The following is a 24,342-nucleotide window of genomic DNA, read 5'->3' as shown; positions in this document are numbered from 1 at the left end:
GAGGCCCAGGACCGGTTCAGATAATCGTCACTGGGTGATGGCCGTGAGCGGGAATTGAACTCGGGTCGCCAGGTTCGTAGCCCACCACACAGACACACACAGACACACACAGACACCACACCGACACACACCGACACCACACAGACACCACACAGACACCACACAGACACCACACAGACACGACACACAGACACCACACCGACACCACACACAGACACACACAGACACCACACCGACACCACACAGACACCACACAGACACCACACAGACACACACAGACACCACACAGACACCACACAGACACCACACACAGACACCAACACAGACACCACACAGACACACACAGACACCACACCGACACACACAGACACCACACACTGCCACACACAGACACCACACAGACACCACACTGTCACACGCAGACACCACACACAGACATACACAGACACACAGACACCACACAGACACCACACAGACACACACACCACACAGACACACACACCACACAGACACACACACCACAAAGACACACACACACCAGACAGACACACACCGACACCACACAGACACCACACCGACACACACACACAGACATCACACAGACACTACACACAGACACCACAGACACACACAGACACACACCGACACACACCGACACACACAGACACCACACAGACACCACACCGACACACACACACAGACACCACACAGACACCACACTGTCACACACAGACACCACACACTGCCACACACAGACACACACCAACAACAACAACCGCCATTCGCCACTAAGTGGCGGTGACGTCACCACGACGCTTGTGCCAGGCCATGTGCACCTTGAGGCCACGTGAAGTGTCGAACGCCCGCTGGCAGGAGGTCACGGGGCAGACTGGCTGATGCACCACCTGTGCCCTCTACTGTACCAACTTGCTGTGCTTTATCACCCGGCGCTCCGCTCGTTGTTGTGAGCGTCGCTCCTCCGCCCTCCGTTGTTGTTGGAGGGCGACTGCCTCCAACTGCCCAGTAGCGTCCTTCACGAGCCTCCTCCACTGAGGCCCATCTTGACACCGCTGGTACCAGTCATCGGCACACACAGACACACACAGACACCACACCGACACCACACCGACACCACACACAGACACCACACACAGACACCACACACAGACACACACAGACACCACACACAGACACCACACACAGACACCACACACAGACACACACAGACACACAGACATCACACAGACACCACAGGTGGTGCATCAGCCAGTCATCACACCACACAGACACACACACCACAAAGACACACACACCACACAAACACACACCGACACACACCGACACACACCGACACACACACACAGACACCACACAGACACCACACAGACACACACACAGACACCACACAGACACCACACTGTCCCACACAGACACCACACTGCCACACACAGACACCACACCGACACCACACCGACACCACACCGACACACACAGACACCACACAGACACCACACACCGACACCACACCGACACCACACCGACACGACACACAGACACCACACCCACACACAGACACCACACACACACAGACACACACAGACACCACACAGACACACACCGACACACACAGACACACACCGACACACACAGACACACACCGACACACACCGACACACACAGACACCACACAGACACCACACCGACACACACACACAGACACCACACAGACACCACACTGTCACACACAGACACCACACAGACACCACACAGACACCACACCGACACCACACCGACACCACACCGACACACACAGACACCACACACAGACACCACACAGACACCACACACAGACACCACACACCGACACCACACCGACACCACACAGACACACACAGACACGACACACAGACACCACACACACACACAGACACCACACACCGACACCACACACCGACACCACACATCGACACCACACCGACACCACACACCGACACCACACCGACACCACACAGACACGACACACAGACACCACACACACACAGACACCACACACACACACAGACACCACACACCGACACCACACACCGACACCACACACCGACACCACACACCGACACCACACACCGACACCACACACCGACACCACACCGACACCACACAGACACGACACACAGACACCACACACACACAGACACCACGCCGTATAACAGCCCTTATCACATGCTGCTGGGGCAAGTGCTGGTTCGCGAGCGCCTATTAAGGGTATAGCACCGGTTCGGATATTCGGGAATCGAACTCTGGTCGCTATCGCCTTCGTAGGCGAACCTCTTCATGCAACGTCCTCCCCCCCATCAACCAAAGACAAAGATCCCCCGTGTAGTCTTTGAACGGGGATGCTGGGGGCAAGTGCTGTGAGCGCGTCCCACCGATTATGAGGCCTCGCCACACGAAGCTGGAGGCGCAGCGCGCTAACCACTGCGCCACCGCTCCACCCGTCTGTGATCTGACCACAGACGTGTGACCCTTCCTCGCCTGTCACTCCGCTGCTGGATGAGGGTTCAACTCTAAGCCGTGCGAGCCGTCGTGGGGGAGGAGAGGGGGGGGGTTCATCATTGACCCACGCTGCACTGCGCTGGTCATCGCGTACCGGGCAGGGTGGCCCAACACGCTAGGACCCCAGGGGAATCCAGCCAGTACAGTCTAGCAGTGGAGTTTTCGTTTTTTTGTTTTCGTTTGACCACCGCTGCTGCTCACCACCCAGCATAGCGAGCCGCGCGGCCAACCCCCCAACGGCGCGTTATGACCCGAGGAGAGAACGAGGTGCGGGAGTGGGGAGGGGGGGGAGGCTTCATTTTTTAAATCCTTTATATTAAGTTCGCTTGCTTGCTTGCGTGCTTGCGTGCTTGCTTGCTTACGACCGTGCAAATCTTTCGGTCAGTTTTTTTAACCCACTTCCCGTGATCCAATCGAGCTGACATTTTGCACACAGACTCGTTGTTCGAGACAATTAATGTTCGTGAAAAAAAATTCAAAAATGTTACACTCTTTAGGGAAAACAAATTAAATATTTAATTACCAATTGTTTAATACTGCAGACAATCATCTGACCCATAGGTGGCAGCCATCTCAAGCCAGAGGACGAGAGGACTCTAGCCGCCACGCATATAAAGGATTTATAGTGAAAAACTTTGTTTTTACGGGTTATACTTATTTACGGGTGACGATTGCCCTCCCCCTCCCCTGATTGCTTCGTGGCATCGTCGAATTTATCAGCTCGACACAGAAGTCGCGGCGGGGTTCGAGGTGGGGCAGCGCGCACCGTGAAAGTAAAATAGAACGGAAGCCCGCGTTAGATTGCCGGTGCTCACTGCGATCGCGATGATGATGATGGTGGTTGTGGTGCCAATGTCGAGGTTCTGCTGCTGCTGCTATTAGGGGACGCCCATAAATGACGTCACGCACCTGGGGGGGTGGGTTAGACATTTGTGACGATGTGTGACGAAGGGGGATGTTTGAGAAATGTGACGTTGCATCAAAATGCGCAACTTTAAATGAATATAGACAACACATTCTACTTATATTCTTGGTTCTTTCGGTAAAGTCCCGTGGAAGGGAAAAAAAATAAAACAATAACATTCTCACGACGTTTCGACTGCAACACAAGCAATCATCATCAGGTGTGAAATCCACAGCAAGAACATTTTCTTGCTGTGGATTTCTTGCTGTGGATTTCACACCTGATGATGATTGCTTGTGTTGCAGTCGAAACGTCGTGAAAATTGTCTTGTTATATATATAGTTATTATTTTATTATTTCCCTTCTACTTGATGACTTTACGGAAATAACCAAGAATGTGAATCCCTGCAGTCACGAAAGCTTTAAATCAATAAATATCTCGCTGGTTCAGCAGTTCCACTGCTGGATTAATATTTTTTTTCGCCTGAGGACGACCGCTTGTGTTGCGATGGAAACGTCGTGGTTTATTTTATTTTTAGTTTCATCTTTCTCCCTAACGTGACTTCACCGAAAGCACCAAAGAGTCGGGAGGAGAATTTCTCTCTCCACAACGCTGGCCTGCTGACGATGGTTGTTTGTAGTGAGCGGCGAAACGTCGTGCGCTTGGATTGTCATCGCTCTTGTGGGTTTTACTCTCCCAAAACACAGCGGCGTGCCGAAGTGGCGACGAATCGGCACGTTTGTGTCAACGTGACGGCAAGCTTGATAATAATAAATAATCATATTTGGTTCTTTCGGTAAAGTCACGTACAGTGAGGGAAACAAGTATAACCCGTAAAAACATTTACGGGTTATACTTGTCATTTATGGACGTCCCCTAATAGCAGCAGCAGCAGAACCTCGACATTGGCACCACAACCACCATCATCATCATCATCGCGATCGCAGTGAGCACTGGCAATCTAACGCGGGCTTCCGTTCTGTTTTTACTTTCACGGTGCGCGCTGCCCCACCTCGAACCCCGCCGACTTCTGTGTCGAGCTGATAAATTCGACGATGCCACGAAGCAATCAGGGGAGGGGGAGGGCAATCGTCACCCGTAAATAAGTATAACCCGTAAAAACAAAGTTTTTCACTATAAATCATTTATATGCGTGGCGGCTAGAGTCCTCTCTTCCTCTGGCTTGAGATAGCTGCCACCTATGGGTCAGATGATTGCATTGCACCATTAAGCAATTGGTAATTAAATATCATATTTTGTCGAAAAAGTGTAAAATTTTGGAAAAAATTTTTCACGAACATTAATTGTCACGCACAACGAGTCTGTGTGGAAAATGTCAGCTCGATTGGATCACGGGAAGTGGGTTAAAAAACGACCGAAAGATTTGCACGGTCATAAGCAAGCAAGCGAACTTAATATAAAGGATTTAAAAAGTATTTGATCCCCTGCTGATTTTGTACGTTTGCCCACTGACGAAGAAATGATCAGTCTATAATTTTAATGGTAGGTTCATTTGAACAGTGAGAGATAGAATAGCAACAACATAATCCAGAAAACCGCATGTCAAAAATGTTATAAATTTATTTGCATTTTAATGAGGGAAATAAGTATTTGACCCCCTCTCAATCAGAAAGATTTCTGGCTCCCAGGTGTCATTTATACAGGTAACGAGCTGAGATTAGGAGCACACTCTTAAAGGGAGTGCTCCTACTGTCGGTAGAAATAAAACAAAATAAATGACGACGTTTCGATAGCAACGACAAGCCATCGTCTTGAGGTGAAAATCGCGGCATCCGCTATGTCTGCTGCGAGCTGCACAATATCTGCTGCCTTAAAAAAATAATTGGCCGTGTCGGGTGGCGGCGGGGTTGACGACACATTTTATATCCACGCGATCTAATCCGACAATCCCTGTTATGGATTTACTGTCCCCCCACCACTCATCTGTTGAAGGGAGCGCCAGACCACACACTGCATATGATTAGTTGCGTGTCTCTTGAGTCTCTATGGGTCTCTGAGCCTCTATGCATTTCCGTGTTTCGCTTTGGGTCCCTGAATCTGTACGTGTCTCTATGTACATTGTATGAATGGGTGTATCTCTATGGGCCTTTATGTATCTGCGTGTGTGCGTCTCTATTGGTTACTACGCGGTCTGTAGTTCGTCATCGTGTGTACTTGTACGCAGCTGCCACATTCTCTCTAAACACGTGGATGTCCATTCTCATTGTGGAGGGAAAACTCGAATGGTGACGTCACCACGACGCTTGTGCCAGGCCATGTGCACCTTGAGGCCACGTGAAGTGTCGAACGCCCGCTGGCAGGAGGTCACGGGGCAGACCCAGGTGTCACAGGTCGACTCACTGAGATGACTGGCTGATGCACCACCTGTGCCCCCTACTGTGCCAACTTGCTGTGCTTTAGTCACCCGGCGCTCCGCTCGTTGTTGTGAGCGTCGCTCCTCCGCCCTCTGTTGTTGTTGGAGGGCGACTGCCTCCAACTGTCCAGTAGCGTCCTTCACGAGCCTCCTCAACAGAGACCGATCTTGCCACCGCTGGTACCAGTCATCGGCAAGTCCACTCAGCTCCACGTCTTCCTGTACCACGTCAGGAGGACGTTGAGCCCGTTTAGCCCCCTCGATCCGGCCGAACAAAACCTGTTTGGGCATGCGGAGGCTGGGCATGCTGGCTCCATGGCTCAGCCAACGCAGTCTTGCCCGTCGGAGGAGCTCACCGATGGGATTTTGCCCAGATCTTTCAAGGATTTGTGAGCTTCTCACACAATGCAGCCTAGTTACACCCAGGATTTGATCGTAGGCAGGCCAGCCAAAATGTTTCTAACCGGCGAAGATGCTTCATTAGGGGGGGGGGGTCCACGTTTCGCAAGCGTAGAGAAGGGAGGGAATGACCGTGGCCGAGAAGACCTGAAGCTTCGTGCGGAGCCACAGACCAGGTAGCATCCCCACAGCGTTACGCAACCGATGAAAAGATATTGCCGCTCGACTGATTCACACACACACGCGCGCACAGTCTGCGCGTGAACGTTAGGTAATGCGTGGAATGACACCGTGGGTCAAGGTTAAATTGTGAGCATTACTTTTTAACCAGCTTGCGAAATAATTGAGACATGCAAATATGGCTGGTTGAGGAAGTTATAACCCGTTCGAGGCTACGCCCAGTGGGGGGAAGCGGTGGTGTTGATCTGAACGCCCCCCCCTACGTGCACTGGATTCATCGCAACGCTGCTAAGCACCAGTCGTATTTATCACTGGACAATATTCATCACAATGTACACGCAACATACTTCCTGTTTCATGGTGAATGTAAAATAAATCAAACCCCCCCCCCACCCCGCATTCAAATCTAGAATTTGCTCATGTGTTTGCGGATCGCGGATTTTGCCGATTGCGACGATTTTCAAGAACGTTACCCACCCCTACCCCAGAGGTCGCAAACGGGTTTTGATTCCTTACCCGTACCAGATACCCGGCTACCTGTACCCGGCCGGTTATCGTGTAGGGTACGGGTACGGGTACCCGATTGCGACCTCTGGGATGAAGCCATGTTGCAGGCGCGGGTGGGTTGATTCTAGGAACTTGAATTGTGAGAAGAGACAAGACGTTGGGAAATGAGTGAAAAACGGCTACTCACCAGTGACTCACGGCCTACCCGTACCTGGCCGCACCAGGGTCGCAAACGGGGTACCCGTACCCGTACCCGTCCGGGTAAGGGTAGCCGGGTATCGGGTAGGGTACGGGTATCGGGTACCCGATTGCGACCTCTGCCCAACCCCCCCTGCGGTGGGCAAGGGCCTCGTTCTGCAGTCTCATAAACTAAAGCGGTGATCGTCTTGCCAGGTAAAGGTCCCCTGCTGTGCTACGCAGCTCTGTTTCAGAAGCGACCTGGTCATCACGAGCGATAGCTCGAGGAAGTGGCAGGCGGCTTATCATCATGATCAGCATCAGGCCAAGAAATACTTTAAACGCGTGGGGGGAAACAACCGGAGGACCCGGAGAAAAATCCACGCAGTGACCACGGAGAGAGATAGAGAGACGCAGACTCTAAATATACAGCAGCAAGCGTCAGGGTTAGGATCGAACCCACGACTTCCTGTATACCAGGCGAGGTAGTATAACATCTCCTAGCAACCGTGATGATGATGAGAGAGAGACACGCAAACTCTAAATATACAGCAGCAGGCGTCAGGGTCGGGATCGAACCCACGACTTCCTGTACACCAGGCGAGGTAGTTAACATCTCCTAGCCACCGTGATGATGAGAGAGAGACACGCAAACTCTAAATATACAGCAGCAGGCGTCAGGGTCGGGATCGAACCCACGACTTCCTGTATACCAGGCGAGGTAGTTAACATATCATAGCCACCGTGATGATGAGAGAGAGACACGCAAACTCTAAATATACAGCAGCAGGCGTCAGGGTTGGGATCGAACCCACAACTTCTTATGTACCAGGCGAGGTAGTTAACATATCCTAGCCACCGTGATGATGAGAGAGAGACACGCAAACTCTAAATGTACAGCAGCAGGCGTCAGGGTCGGGATCGAACCCACGACTTCCTGTATACCAGGCGAGGTAGTTAACATCTCCTAGCCACCGTGATGATGAGAGAGAGAGACACGCAAACTCTAAATATATAGCAGCAGGCGTCAGGGTTAGGATCGAGCCCGCTAACCTCCTGTAAACGATGCGAGGTGGTTACCATCTTGCCACCGTGGCAGACTGGCTGTCTGGCTCGAGCTGGTTTGTTCCTGGTTTTTCTATATTTGTTTATTAGTGAGCTTACCTGGCCTTTAGCTCTTTGCAGAGTTCCTCCTCCACCCCCTTGCTCGTAAATGAGTAATCTCCATAAAGCGAGAGAGAGAGGAGGAGGAGGAGGGTCTGTAATCGCCTATAACTTCTGGCATTTCGCCAGCGTTGTTTCGAGCGAGCGAGAGAGCGAGTCAGCATGCCCGACCTTGCTGATGAGACCGCCGAGTGTCGAAACCGACGTTAAAAAAAACACATTCCTGCGGCGGGAGCTGGTAGGAACGTTGGGTTGCTCGGTCAATGGCCAGGGTCAACGGCGGCGTGGTGTATTCCGCAAATATGCCCGACTGTGAGGGCGGGCACAAGCCGGCGTGATTAGGTTAAACGTTGAGTTTTATAAGGGCACCACGGGGTGACCAGCCGCTCCCCACCCAGCCCCACCCCTCCCACCCCCCACTCAGCCCCACCCTCCCCACCCAGCCCCTTCCCACCCTCCCCTCCCCACCCAGCCCCTCCCCGCATGACGGACGGACGGACACAATAATCCCCTGTGGGCTGGTGGAACTAGTGGGTTCCTACCAGTAAAAATATTTGCGTGCCCTGCATCATCCACACAGCGATCGATTATGAACCGACAGCCTTTGTCGGTCTTGACGGGTTGCGCTAGGAACACCGTTGTACGTTTTTATTTACTTCTGTTTTTGTTCACGTGGAAAACAATAAAAAAAATTCTAGATTTGAAGCTTTCGTGACTGCAAGGATTCATATTCTTAGATTTCAAGTAATACAGCTGTCGTGGCTGTGACGGTTCCACCTAAAGACGGAAGCTTGTGTTGCCTCCGAAACGTCGTGATTTTTATTTTATTTTACTTTCATTAATTTTAATGTTTTACCTACGGGACTTTATCGAAACAACCTAAGAATTAAAAAAAAGCACATGGAGCGTCATACTCTTTGGTTCTTTCAGTAAAGTCACGTGGGCAGAAAATAAAACAAATCACGACGTTTCGGGCGCAACACAAGCATCCGAAACGTCGTGATTTATTTTATTTTCCACCTACGTGACTTTACCGAAAGAACCAAAGAGCATGGATCCCTGCAGTCACGAAAGCTTCAAATGAAGGAGCGTCATGTCCCACTGGGCATCTTGCGGAACAAAAAACAGCTTCAGAGCTCATCGGATTCCTCCAGTCTTCAATTTTTATTTTTAACAAAAATCGATGTTCCGAGACGCAATGGAGACGCGGGTCACGTTAGCTGCCTTGTTACTGCTTCAGCGCGCGTGCGTTGCACGCTTAGAACGAGCTCCACAAGCCCCCCCCCCCCCACCACGCCGTCGCAGTCGGCCTTGTGGTGGCCCCATCACTGATGCGTGAAGCTGCCGGTAAAATGTGGCACGTGCACCGATGCGGGCAGCAGCACGAGCGGTTCCCTACGAGCGCAGAGGAGCGCTGGTTCGACTCCCATCTCTCCGGCGAAGCAGTTGAAGCAAATTCGTTTCTTATATTTCACCACCACCACCACCACCCCCATCACATTACCCCCGCTGTCTTTGTACGTCCAGAAGTGTGCATGGAGTTCGACCACAGTTGATTGACGGCTGTGGGGTAATGATGTGCGCACTTCAAATACGTGAACTGTACACATCTCAGCGTGGAAGAGTTAACCACAAATCACACTCGAGAGAGAGAGGGAGGGAGGGGTTGTGACCAGAAGGCTCGGGCCGTGCCACTGTGTGACATTGGCCTACTCTTCCACTACGGGCCCAGTACGCCTCGGACAGGGGTTGGAGTACCCACGCTTTACCCTACCGCCCTCCACAATAAAGCGTGGTGTTGTCAGTCGCACGGCTGGACGAGCAGCGGCGTAGCGCTGATGGGTGGCGCTGGTGAACGCGCGTTCGTTCATAGGTGCTGCTTTCCTCGCGGACAGCACTTGCCCCACACAGTCTGCTCAGGCTACACGGGCTGATCTTCGTTGACGGCTGCGTCGGCCTCACATGAGCACCTGCTGCGGTGTGTAGAAAACATCGCCGCTGTGGAGACAAAGGCGGCCGGGCGTGGGTGCTGGCCAAACCCGCGCCCCCTCGTGTGCCGTGCCGGCCTTCATAGGTGCCGCTCGCTAACAGCACTTGCCCCAAACAGCCTGTTGCAGGCTACACGGGCTGATCTTTGTCTGGGTTGCAAGAAGCTTGCTAACGGTGGGAAATCTCTCCCTCTCGTCTACAAACATTCCAGCCCTCGTAGCGGCCACTTCACCGCCGGCACTTGCAGGGCCGCGCCTTTAGTTTGTATCGCCGCTGCTGTTGCTGCTGATCATCTCTCTCACACACACACAGACTTGTTGTGTGTGTAGGTTTTTTAAATTTTCAATCCGCTGGGCTGTTTAGCATTTCCCCCCTTAAATTCATTGTCGGCCTTTGTCGTCGTCCTGGTCAACGTGCAACCTCAACGCGCAACCTGAACACGCAACCTGAACGCGCAACTTCACCGGGTTTGTCGCGGGGGTGGGGGTGCCTGGGTGTGCAATGCAGCCAGCACGGTGGCCATGAAGTAAATCATTAATTATATATAAGCTCCGTTCAGAATTTATGGCAGAGAATGAAACTAATAAACAAAAAAAACAACGCCGACGGTCATAGGGCAATGACTGACGCAGAACAAAGTCGGTGCAGTGTCCTTTGTTGTGCGTGCGAGTAATGTAATTAATATCGCGGGTTAGAGGCGCGGCCCTGCAATTTCCCCGCTTGGCAACCCTCCCCGTCCTGCTGCCAGATGAGCCTCGGAACAACTAAGAGGGCAACAGGGCCGATCTGTCGGTGGGTATTTTGGCCTACTCGTCTATGTGAGTCTTATGGGTCTCTCTCTATGTATATATATGAGTCCGTGGCAGTCTACGGATGTCTGCAAGTCTGTGAGGTTTCCATTATGTGGGTCTCCATGCGAGTCTGTGGGTCTCTATGTGAGTGTTTGGGTCTATATGAGTCTGTGGAAGTCTGTGGATGTCTACCAGTCTATCCTTGCGAGTCTGTGGGTCTCCATGCGAGTCTTTGAGTCTCCATGCAAGTCGGTAGGTCTCTATGTGAGTATTTGGATCTATATCAGTCTGTGGAAGTCTATGGATGTGTAGCATTCTATGAATGTTTGGCAGTCTGTGGGTCTCTATGTGAGTGTGTTGGTCTATACGAGTCTGTGGCAGTCTATGGATGTCTCAGTCTTGTGGGGATTTTTCATTTTGGTTTTAAATGTAGCAAATTTTGGACTCAAATAACAGGAAATAGGTTACAGACCATTTCTCTTTCCACTGCTGGTGTCGGTTGTCCGGGGGGAGGGGGGGGGATTTGTTGGACTATACTTCACCGCGCCGGTCATTGTGGGTGCTGGTGAAAGTGGGAGGAGGCTCGCAACTGACGTTTTGCCGTGGCCGGGAATCGAACTCTGAGAGCTTTGAAAGTGCAGTGCCATGCTAACCACCGTGCCCACACAACGCCACCGATGTATAGAAATACGTACGCAAGGGAAACGCCTCGACACTGAGATGTAGGCGGTAATGCGAACATCTGTAGCGAAATGACTGATCACACATCAGACGATATGCCAGATCTGACCCTCCGCTTCAAAAAGTTGTTTGACACCATCCCATCAGCCCCACGGCATTTATTCATTCATTCCTTCTGGTGGTGGTGATACTTGTTTTTAGTTTGTTCCAGGAGCATCGGCCTCGGGGTGTCTTTGTTGGTCCTCGGATTCGTGAACTTCTTCGAGATGATGCATTTGACAGTGCCACTGCGTGGCAAGGATGGAAGCCTTCCAGTTAGTGGCAACACATTTTCTTGGAAACAACAAGGCAGACAACTACAGGGATTTGGTGGAAAACCTCCTCAGAGCATACAAAAGCCTCGGTTGCAACATGGCACTAAATATACTTTTTTTAGCACTTTCATCTCGATTTGTTCCCACCGAACTGTGGATGAGTGAGCGATGAGCATGGCGAGCGATGTCACCAGCACATTGCAACAATGGAGAAACGCTCTCAGGGCCAATTGAGCCTATCAATGCTTGCAGACTATTGCTGGACAGTGACACGAGATGCTCCATTTCATGAATGCAAGAGGCAAGCCAATAAGCGCCGAGTAGACACTGAATAAGGACTAAACTACGTACTTATACATAATTGATTTTTGCCTTTTGTTTCATAATAAATGTTATTAATGTAACTCTCTTGCTGATTTTTAAATTGTTACATGAATACGACAAGTGACATGTGATCATGTAAAGTAACCATAAACACATGAAAAGACCGAGGTTTGTAATTTACGAGTAAAATTCTATAAAGATAGACGTAAAATGTAAAAACTTAAATATCTTGGGAACAGTAGCCAATCAGTTGTTTTAATTGTCATATTTGAATTGATCACATCGAAATCCATAATAAATAGCACATTTAATCTCGGAAGCGGGCGACTTCAAAAACATTGTGGACCAGTGCTATCGTCACCGGTGTTGGCCGTGAGCGGGAATCGAACCGGGGTAGTCGGATTCATACTACAGCGCGCAAACCGCTACACTACCGCTCCCCAGACCGCGTCACATCACGACGTTACACACACTGCGTCACAAAGATAAAGATCCCCCGTATAGCCTTAACAGACTGTAAGGGCAAGTGCTGTTAGCGAGCAGCACCTATGAAGGCCGGCACGGCACACGAGGGGGTGGGTGGCCAACACCACGCCCGGCCGCCTTTGTCTCCCTAGTGGCGATGTTTACACATCGCACCAGGTACTCATTTGAGGCTGAGTCGACCTAGGGGAGGCCCAGGACCGGTTTAGATAATCGCCACCGGTGTTGGCCGTGAGCGGGAATCGAACCCGGGTCGACAGGTTTGTAGCGCAGCGTAGCGCTAACCGCTACACTACCGCGTCACACACAGCTCGTCACACAGACAGCGCGTCACACACACAGCGCGTCACACACAACGCGTCACACACACAGCGCGTCACACACAACGCGTCACACACACAGCGCGTCACACACACAGCTCGTCACACACAGCTCGTCACACACACAGCGCGTCACACACACAGCGCGTCACACACAACGCGTCACACACACAGCTCGTCACACACACCTCGTCACACACACAGCGCGTCACACACACACGGCGTCACACACACACCGCGTCACACACACAGCGCGTCACACACACACCTCGTCACACACACAGCGCGTCACACACACACATCTCGTCACACACACAGCGCGTCACACACACCTCGTCACACACACACCGCGTCACACACACACACCTCGTCACACACACACACCTCGTCACAGACACAGCGCGTCACACACACACCTCGTCACACACACAGCGCGTCACACACACCTCGTCACACACACACCGCGTCACACACACACACACCTCGTCACACACACACACCTCGTCACAGACACAGCGCGTCACACACACACACCTCGTCACACACACAGCGCGTCACACACACCTCGTCACACACACCTCGTCACACACACACCGCGTCACACACACACCTCATCACACACACAGCACGTCACACACACCTCGTCACACACACACCGCGTCACACACACACACCTCGTCACACACACACACCTCGTCACAGACACAGCGCGTCACACACACACCTCGTCACACACACAGCGCGTCACACACAGCGCGTCACACACACCGCGTCACACACACCGCGTCACACACACACCGCGTCACACACACACACCGCGTCACACACACCGCGTCACACACACCGCGTAACACACACCGCGTCACACACCGCGTCACACACACCGCGTCACACACACTGCGTCACACACACCGCGTCACACACACACACCGCATCACACACACACCGCGTCACACACACCGCGTCACACACACACGCGGCCACCGAAGAGCACCAGTTATTGCTTTTACTGTTTGCCAATCGCAGCGGCTGCGTGTTACACAATAGCTGCTTGCGTTACGGACACGGGGAGCTGTCGTGACGTCTGCTGGGTCTTGCGAAAGGGGGGGGAGGTGTGAGAGGGGGAGGGGTGTCGGGTGATGCCCGGTTTACTCAGATGAACCTCATGGCGAGACCCCGGGGTCCCATGAGCCCCCGGCTCTCGCATCAACTGCGTTGCGACGTCATTCTATGCTCGTTGAAGGCGAACGATATGGCGATCTATCCCCCTCGACAAGCTCTACACGAAGCGCTAATCAAAGTTTTGTTTCTTCTGCGCATTCGTCCTCGCTGCTGCGCTTGGACACGACAACAGAATGATTGGCGGGGACGGAGTCGCCAAAAATAAACGAATTAATTACGATTTCGACTTCCGTTTGGGGTCCGGCCATAAGGGTCAGATGATCGTGCTCCAGATTCCTTCCCAACAATGCAACTCTCTCTCTGTATGCTGCCGTTGCGTAGCGGTCAGCGCTCTGCACTACGAACCCGGCGACCCGGGATCGATTTTCGCTCATGGCCAACACCGGTGACGATTATCTGAACCGGTCCTGGGCCTCCCCTAGGTCGACTCGGCCTCAAATGAGCACCCGGTGCGGTGTGTAAACATCGCCACTGGGGAGACGAAGACGGCCGGGCGTGGTGTTGGCCAACCCATCCCCTAGGGTGCCGTGCCGGCCTTTATAGGTGCTCAACTAACAGCGCTTGCCCCAACAGTCTGTTAAGGCTATACTGGAGATCTTTGTCTTTGTTTATGGTGCCTCTTGAAATCCTTAAGGAGTTTACACTTTGCTTCATGGGTAACGGCAATAAACTCCCGAAGGTAACAATGGCACGGGTGGAAAACTAGGAGGGTTGACAAATGGCAGAGTAAAAGGGGACTAGGAAAAGACTGGAGCTCTGTGCACTTTTAAATCGAGATCGAAAACTCATCTCTCTAGAATTGCTTGTCGTGGTTCAGCGTGTTGTCCTCCCCCCTGCACCTGCGATTGGGACGGCTGTCCACGTACGGCGCGAAAGAAGTTCAACACACGTACGCGCATAAGCACTGCCCTACTCACACTTATAGATAGATTTGAATGAAAGAGATGATTGTGTGTGCCTTTTTTCCGATTTTTAAATCATTTATATTAAGTTCGCTTGCTTGCTTGCTTGCGTGCTTGCGTGCTTGCTTGCTTGCTTACGACCGTGCAAACCTTTTGGTCGTTTTTTAACCCACTTCCCGTGATCTAATCGAGCTGACATTTTGCACACAGACTCGTTGTGCGAGACAATAAATGTTCGTGAAAAAATTTTTCCCAAAATTTTACACTGTTTAGGGAAAACAAATTAAATATTTAATTACCAATTGTTTAATACTGCAGACAATCATCTGACCCATAGGTGGCAGCCATCTCAAGCCAGAGGACGAGAGGACTCTAGCCGCCACGCATATAAAGGATTTAGAGTGAAGAACTTTGTTTTTACTGGTTATACTTATTTTTGCATTTACCTGTGCCGGTTTTATATAACCTGTGGCCACCTTGTGATGAAACCATCTCGCTCCAGCATCGTACCCCCACCCCTTTGCTGCGCGTTCCTAAGCAGCAGGAGACATCAGTAGCAGCGTTCACTTCGCTCAGACTTCTATAGAAACTCCCACTCCCGATTGTGCTCGCCATCCCCCGGTCTCCTCTCTCTTAGCGACGATCACGGCAGCTCGCTCGCCTCGACCGTGACCCAGAGTCACAGGCTTCGACGGCGTGCTGTGAAATATCGTGCGCGCGTTATGAATTGTATCCTTGCTGTTATTCATCATCATCAGCATCATAAGAGTTGTGGGTGTGTATAAAACAACTATATTTATCACGAGCAGTTTGGAGCGTCATCAAAGTGATTCCATGCTCTGATGAGCAAAGAAGAGGCTGCGCGTGTCTCCCGTTTACAGCCCCGAGACATTGGTGGGAATTCCACATTTCTAGGGCAGGAATGAGCCGCTATTGGTGGACATTCTACATTGGTATGGCAGGGGCCAAGTCTGTCCATTGCAGGTGGTAAGTTTTCGTTTCTGTGAGGTTTGGCAAATACCAGAGGCCTCGGAAGAAACCCGTGTAGAAATAGGGCGTTGTGGATATAACATGCAAATACCAAAGACAAAGACCCCCCGTATAGCCTGTAACAGACTGTTGGGGCAAGTGTTGTTAGGGAGTAGCAGCACCTATGAAGGATGGTGCTGTGGCACACGACGGAGTGACCATCACCCCCCCCCCTCCAACACCCTCACCCGACCCCACAACCCCTCATCCCACCACCCCCACGGCCCCCACCAGCCCCACCACCCAACCAACCCAGCAAACCAACTTAAATAATTTAATTGTCGGACGGAAATATTGGTGAGGAATGCGCGCGACGACGCTGCTGCCAGCCAGGGTGTGACCACCCTCAACTCCCTGCGACTGGGGCAGCCCAGAACATATTTCGCCGCTGATGCAGAGCCACCTGGGGGAGGTGGAGGTAAGTGGAGGTGGAGGTGGGGGGCCTTCGTGTATCGCCGTGGGGGGGAGGAGGGTGACACAACCTGTTCAGGAAATAATTTCAAAAAGTCAATAATTTGTTTCGGCAGAGATTCGCCGAAACACTAAACCCACGCCGGGTCACTAAACCCCAGGACGTGTCGCACCTCCGATTAGGGTGGTTGGCTACGTACGGTGTGAAAGAAGTTCAACATACACACACAGAGACTCGCGCAGAGAACCACCGACTCAACACGGAGACCCATCGTTTGTTGTCATTCCCTTGGCAACTTATTAAGGGGCCGTCCATAAATGACGTCACGCACCTGGGGCGGGGGGGGGGGTCAGACATTTGTGACGATGTGTGACGAGGGCGGGGGGGATTGGAGAAATGTGACGTCACATCAAAATGCGCAACTTGAAATAAATATAGACAACACGTTTCTCCTTAATTATACTTTTTAATAAATGTTTTTTCATACAACATCAGAGTGCAGCGCCACATTAAATACGCACTACAATGACAATAGTTTAAAGCGATTTCAAGCATGTTTTATATTTTTTGGGGGGGGGGGGGGGGGGCAGAGCTTTGTGACGTCATATTTGAGGGGGGGTCTGACTTTTTGTGACGCCGTGTGACGAGGGGAGATTGGGGTCAAACATAGTCCAAAATCGCGTGACGTCATTTATGGACTGCCCCTAAGCGAAATAAGTTCAAAACACACACACGTGGTGCGTGAGCGGTGTACCACGTGGGCAGAGACATTTCGTGTCGTGTCGCTGTTTCTCTTTCTCTGTTAAAGGAGTCCTTAATGTATCTAGATGAGTCCCTGTGCGTCTCTACGTCTCTATGTATCTCGACGTGTCTCTGAGTTTCCTCTGGCCGTGCTGAGATGTTGACTCGGCACGAGGAGAGGGAGAGAGAGACACGCTACCTCCAAATACACAGCAGGCGAGGTAGTTAACATCTCACCATGGGGAAGAGAGAGGCACACAAACTCCAAATATACAGCAGGCGTCAGGGTCGGGATCCAACCCACGACCTCCTGCATACCAGGCGAGGTAGTTAACATCTCACCATGGGAAAGAGAGACACACACACTCTCCAAATATACAGCAGGCGTCAGGGTCGGGATCGAACCCACGACCTCCTGCATACCAGGCGAGGTAGTTAACATCTCACCATGGGGAAGAAAGAGACACACACAAACTCCAAATATACAGCAGGCGTCAGGGTCGGGATTGAACCCACGACCTCCTGCATACCAGGTGAGGTAGTTAACATCTCACCATGGGAAAAAGAGAGACACACACAATCTCCAAATATACAGCAGGCGTCAGGGTCGGGATCGAACCCACGACCTCCTGCATACCAGGCGAGGTAGTTAACATCTCACCATGGGGAAGAGAGAGACACACACAATCTCCAAATATACAGCAGGCGTCCGGGTCGGGATCGAACCCACGACCTCCTGCATACCAGGCGAGGTAGTTAACATCTCACCATGGGAAAGAGAGAGACACACACAATCTCCAAATATACAGCAGGCGTCAGGGTCGGGATTGAACCCACGACCTCCTGCATACCAGGTGAGGTAGTTAACATCTCACCATGGGAAAAAGAGAGATACACACAAACTCCCAATATACAGCAGGCGTCAGGGTCGGGATCGAACCCACGACCTCCTGCAAACAGGTTACTATAACGGCACCATCATCTGGCTAATCAATCAGATAAACCCAAAACTCAAACCGCCACCCAAAAGAAACCGATTTCGCGAGTGGGATTTCCCCCGTTTCTAAATCGTCCCTGACCTCGGCAGCGGCCGGGGCGGGGGGTGTGATGCTGGTGGTGGTTCTCACTTTTCGCAGCGTCTCACGATTCACGGGATATTGAAGGCCTCGTACATGGATTGTCGGTAATGAGGTTGGGGGGGTGGGAGGGGGGCGGTAGATATTATTTATTTATAGACGACAGCGACGAGGTGCCGGCGAGGCTCGCAGGTCGGAGACGCGGAGAGCCGACACCGACGAGATACACCTGGGGGGGTTCCGGTGCGGATGCGGTGCGCGACGATGATCTGCAGCCCGCACCAGTCCTGGGCCCTCTCCCCTATGTCGACTTGGTGCCACGCGTGGACGTCGCCACTCGGGAGACAAAGGCGGCCGGGCGGGCTGTGTAGCTGGCCACCCCCCCCCCCATCACAACACTCGCCCCCAAACATTCTTTTCAGGCTGCACCGGGGTGGGGGAGTGGATCTTTGTATTTTTGTCATCGCTACCTCCTCCACCCATTACAGTGACGTTGGGGCGTAATTTAATTCCTTTTCTCTCTTGCTGTTGTTCGTACCGCTCACGCTGTTCTGGACTTAAAAATAACTTTGTGGTTTAGCCCAACGGCCCGTGGCATCGGGTTGCATTTCACAGCGGTGAGAATTTCATTGCAATTCGAAGCCGAGGAGTCTAGAGCATCCCCCCTCCCTCCCTCCCTCCTCCCCTCCCTCCCTCCCTCACCTCCCCAAGCTCCCCCCTCCACCTCGCCGAGTCTCAGCTGGGCAGCTGTCGCCAAAGTAGAGTTCCTCTCTCTCGTGTTCTCTACATAGAGGTAGAGGGAGGGGAGCAGCTTGCTGTTGTTGTGTTTAGTTTGTTTTCTTCGCACCTTCGACTAACGCGGTTGGCTACGTACGGTGCGAAAGAAGTTCAACACGTATGCACAGATACATAGACTCACGCAGAGACCCATAGACTCACAGAGACCCATGGTTTGTTGTCCTTCCCCATCGCATCTCCCACTAGCGCGGTTGGCTACGTACGGCGTGAAAGAAGTTCAACATATGCACATGACGATGGGTCTCTATGGGTCTCTGTGGGTCTCTGCGCGTCTCTTCCTTCCGATATTTGGAAGCCACTGTAAGCGATACACTTGTAAATCATCATGCAGATTGACAAACTCATCTCTTGAGGACTGCTTTTTGTGTTTTAGTTTGTTGACCTCCCTCCGCATCTGCGATTCGTGCGCTTGGATGCGTACAGTGCTAAACAAGTTCAGTATACGTACAACTGGAGAAGCCATAGAACATAATAATCATCATCATCATCACGATTGTGTATTTGATAAACCGCTGCATTCCTGTATGCCGGGGCAGCTCCGAGCGCTTTACACGCATCGCCAAATGGTCTCGAACATCAACCGCATCAGGATCGGGCATGGCCGATGCAGCCACCCGATTTACAAAATGGGCGCATCGGAAGATTCGGCGGCCCGCTATTTGTGCGGCCACCAATCCCAAACCATCGACCAGCACCGTACACCAGCCGCTGACGCCTTCACGCCTTTTAAAGGAGGAACGGACGAGGAGATCCCCTCTGTGTCCGATCAGACAGTTGAGTGGATAGCAACATCTAACAATGACATCTTTAATTCGCCGCTCTGAATTCATACGAAAGGAGGAGGAGAAGGTTGCATGGCAACAATCGCACTCCTACTGTGGCTCGCATCGTAACTTTCTATTCATGAAAGAGATGTGAGCATCAGCCTTCTGTTGATGGTCAGATGATGCGGTAAATTTATCCACCGGCTGGGTGAGAGGGTGGGTGAGCGAGTGAGCGGATAAGTGAGTGAGTGAGCAGATGAATGAGTTAGCAGATGAGTGAGTGAGCGAGTGAGTGAGTGAATGGATGAGTAAGCGAACAGATGGCGTATATTATAAATATCCGTGGGTGTTCCACTGTGATGTTGACGTTGATGATAATCAAGGGATGATCCAAGACTAATGATGACGACATGGTGATTGATCACTGACGACGACGATGGTGATTGTGCGTGTTTTTGCTTTGTTTAGGAGAGCCAAACAAACATGACCCAAGTTTCAAAGGTCCGGTTTCGAAAAGGTGAGTTCAAGCAACACGTGTGTGTGCCCTCCGACACGATCCCTCTGCTCCCTCTGTTGCCTCTACAGAATGTGCAGGGCAGGCGGTGTTAGTGAGCGCCTATCGAGAGCGGTGCCCGTGTTCGTACCCTCAACGCCACATCTCATACTGAGCCACGGCAAGATCGCCGGCGCGCTAGTAGCGATAGTAGAGTGACCCGGGACGCCAGGTTCATGGCGCAGCGAAGCGCTAACCGCTACACCACCGCTCCCCACTGCACAGCACGCACACACACACACGGACATCGTCACAGCAAACACGACGTTGCCTCCGTAGCCACCCCAACCCCAAACAAGGAAGAGAGAAACATGAAGATTGGAACGCTGCTGGTATGCGACGAGCGTGACGCCATCTCGCCCCCCAGCACTTGTGGAGGCAAAACTGATGCCAGGATTGTGGTTTTGCATAAAATAGCCGGGTGGATGGGTTAGTGGGTGGGTGTGTAGTTGGTTGGGTAGGTGTAGTTGGGTGGGTAGGTGTATTTGTGCGTGGGTGTGTGTCTAGTTGAGTGGGTGGGTGCGTTGGTGGGTGGGTTGGTGAATCGCTGGATGGGTGGGTGAGTGTATTTGAGCGTGGGTGGGTGGGTCGGTGGGTTGGAGGGTGGGTGTAGTTTGGTGGGTGGGTGAATTTGTGGGTGTGTAGTTTGGTGGGTGGGTGGGTGCATTGGTGGGTGGTTGGGTGGGTGCATTGGTGGGTGGTTGGGTGGGTGCATTGGTGGGTGGTTGGGTGGGTGTGTGGTGTGTGGTTGGGTGGGTGGGTGTGTGGCTGGGTGGGTGGGTGTGTGGCTGGGTGGGTGGGTGTGTGTGGCTGGGTGGGTGGGTGTGTGGCTGGGTGGGTGGGTGTGTGGTTGGGTGGATGTCCGTGGATCACGTGGGCAATGAGTGACGCGTTTTCTTCCCATTGGGAGAGGATCGCGGTTCGAGCCCAAGTGGCCGCCCCGGTTAACACCCCATGCACTCTATCGATGGGCATATCCGCCTTTGTCTGTGCACTAGGGGATGCACGGACATCATCTGCTGTGTCCTCTTCATCCTCGTCATCGCCGGCTACATCATCGTTGGTGTTTTGGGTGAGTCTCTGTTGTCTTTGGTCTTCTCATTGTCATCATTGTAATCATCATCGTAATCGTCATCATTATCATCATTATCACCATCATTACCTTCGCTTGTACCATCAGTAATCATCATCACTATCAATACCTGTACCAACGTCGTCATTGTCATCATCATCTGGCAAGAGTAACTGACATCATCATCATCATCAATCTTTCAAACATAATCACTTGTGATTGTCATATGAGCCCGTAAATATCCATCCACTCATCGAGTAGGGTTACTTCTACTGCATCTTCATAATCATCATGAAGATTACGATGATCTTCATCATGATGATTATGGGAGACACGGTGGCGAGATGTTAATTACCTCGCCTGGTATACAGGAGGTCGTGGGTTCAATCTCGACCCTGACGCCTGCTGCTGTATATTTGGAATTCGCGTCTCTCTCTCCCCGTGGTCGCGTTGATTTTTTTCTCCGGGTCCCCGTTCACATTTAAAATCAACGCCGCGCATTTAATCGTATTTGGCCGTTCTAAATGTCCGCACAATGATCATTTGTGATGGCCAGGCTGGTCGCTTCTGAAAGAGAGCTCACGTAGCTCAATGGAGCCTCACCTGGTAAGTAAATAAAATAGGTTTAGTCGTTTTAGTTTATCATCTCCATCATCTAGTAATAGGTTTTTACCCTTTCAACTGGTACAAAACTGACACCTTTATACAAGGCATCATGTTTGCAATAACCACAACACAAGCAGTCAAAATGCAAACAAAAATAATTCTGATGACGATAATGATATGCACTGTCCTTAAAGTTGATTGGTCCACACCCGAGACAGCCTTTTGGCGTCATCTGGTCCAACACCAATGGAGACTAGGCTCTAAGAAAAGCTGTCTCGGGTGTGGACCAATCAACTTCAAGGACAGTGCTTGTGTTGTGGTTATTGCAAACATGATGCCTTGTATAAAGGTGTCAGTTTTGTACCAATTGAAAGGGTAAAAACCTATTACTATATTTTGCCACTGGTAAAGGAGGTCTCATAGTGTAAATCTCCATCATCGTCGTCGTCGTCACTGTCGCCAATTATCGGTTTGCCGTGCCGCCACACGGCGTCTTTGTTGTGACCCCCACCAGCCTGGCTGAACGGCGACCCGCGGAAGGTCTTGTACCCCGTCGACAGCGCCGGTCGCTTCTGCGGCATCGGCTCCATGAGGTCTGCGAAGGAGACGAGCAGCCGGGCGAGCGGCGTCACGCGGCACTCCACAGTTTCTCCCCACAACGTGACGAGTGACGCCGCACATTTCTCGGGTTTCACCCCCTCGGCTTGAGCACGGTGCCTCGTCCCCCTTCGCTAATCCCCTGCGTCTCCTCCGTCTCTCTCCCCGCCCCCTCCCACCCCACCGCATCACTCACCGCCGGCCTCCTTCATACCTCCACCCCACTCACGCGTCTACACCCCGCGTCTTCTCCGAATCTCCCCCCCCCCCGCCCGTCTCCACCACCCCCTCCCCCACCCCGCGTGTCCTCGTGCAGTGACAAGCCATACCTCTTCTACCTGGACATCCTCAAGTGTGCGACGAGCGCCATCACCGTCACCATGCAGTGTCCCACCAAGCAGGTGACGAACGCCCCCCCCCATCACCCCCATGTGACGTTGCCACCCCATGACGTCACCACCATGTGACTTCCCCACCATGTGACGTCACTGACATGTGATAACAAGACACTGTGAAGCAACCGCACTGTGACGTGACCCCCCCCCGTGATTTCACCGCCCTGTGATGTCGCCCTCCCCTCCTGTGAGTGATGTCACCCCACTGTGACGTCACCCCTCTCCCCCCCCCGTGACGTCACCGCGACCGTGCTTTTCAGATATTTTTAAATCCTTTATATTAAGTTCACTTGCTTGCGTGCTTGCTTACGACCGTGCAAATCTTTCGGTCGTTTTTTAACCCACTTCCCGTGATCCAATCGAGCTGACATTTTGCACACTCGTTGTGCGAGACAATTAATGTTCGTGAAAATGTTTTCCTAAATGTTACACTGTTTAGGGAAAACAAATTAAATATTTAATTACCAATTGCTTAATACTGGCAGACAATCATCTGACCCATAGGTGGCAGCCATCTCAAGCCAGAGGACGAGAGGACTCTAGCCGCCACGCATATAAAGGATTTATAGTGAAAAACTTTGTTTTTACGGGTTATACTTGTTTTTACCTTTGGACTCAGTCCAGCAATCAGGAGCACATCCTCGTACGTCACCCATAGCTGGATCACCGTGTGTGCTGTGGTGTTGCGACATTGGGATGATGGTGATGCGGTGGTGACGCTCGCTCCTCACAGCAAACAGGGGCCTGGGTTCGATTCCCTGACTCGGTCGCCCTTTCTGTGCGGCGTTTGTATGACCCCCCTCGCTCTCTGTTCTGCAGAGATGTGAGCATGTAAGTGTGAGTCTGTGAGTGTGTGTAGACTGTATGTTCTTTACGTGTTCTACACGGGAATTCCTCCGGGCCATCTCCGGCTTCCTTCCATAGCCAAATAAGACCGCAGAGTGTAAGCCGGTATTGGCCAACCATACCAACAATGCTAAAAGGGTTGCCGGCAAATCGCTCAAATTGGGATCACGCAGCAACAGCAGCATCATCGCCGTAAAAAAATATATTG

General features: G+C 51.9%; 1 protein-coding gene across 1 annotated transcript in view; it reads left to right on the top strand.

Annotated features, from left to right (window-relative positions):
* The window catches only part of LOC133360033 (choline transporter-like protein 4), a 45,252-nt gene that overhangs the window by 1,010 nt on the left and 19,900 nt on the right, over window positions 1–24,342 (top strand). The window contains 4 exon segments of the mRNA XM_061578603.1: window positions 20,534–20,582; window positions 21,617–21,690; window positions 22,811–22,889; window positions 23,210–23,294. Of these exon segments, the coding sequence (XP_061434587.1) occupies window positions 20,534–20,582; window positions 21,617–21,690; window positions 22,811–22,889; window positions 23,210–23,294 (287 nt within the window).

This window comes from Lethenteron reissneri, chromosome 67, assembly GCF_015708825.2.
Source record: "Lethenteron reissneri isolate LAM-NWPU_2019-01 chromosome 67, ASM1570882v1, whole genome shotgun sequence".
In the NCBI taxonomy this organism is placed as follows: Eukaryota; Metazoa; Chordata; class Hyperoartia; order Petromyzontiformes; family Petromyzontidae; genus Lethenteron; species Lethenteron reissneri.
The sequence above is the reverse complement of the archived record's forward strand: the minus strand, read 5'-3'. Positions and strand labels throughout refer to the sequence as shown.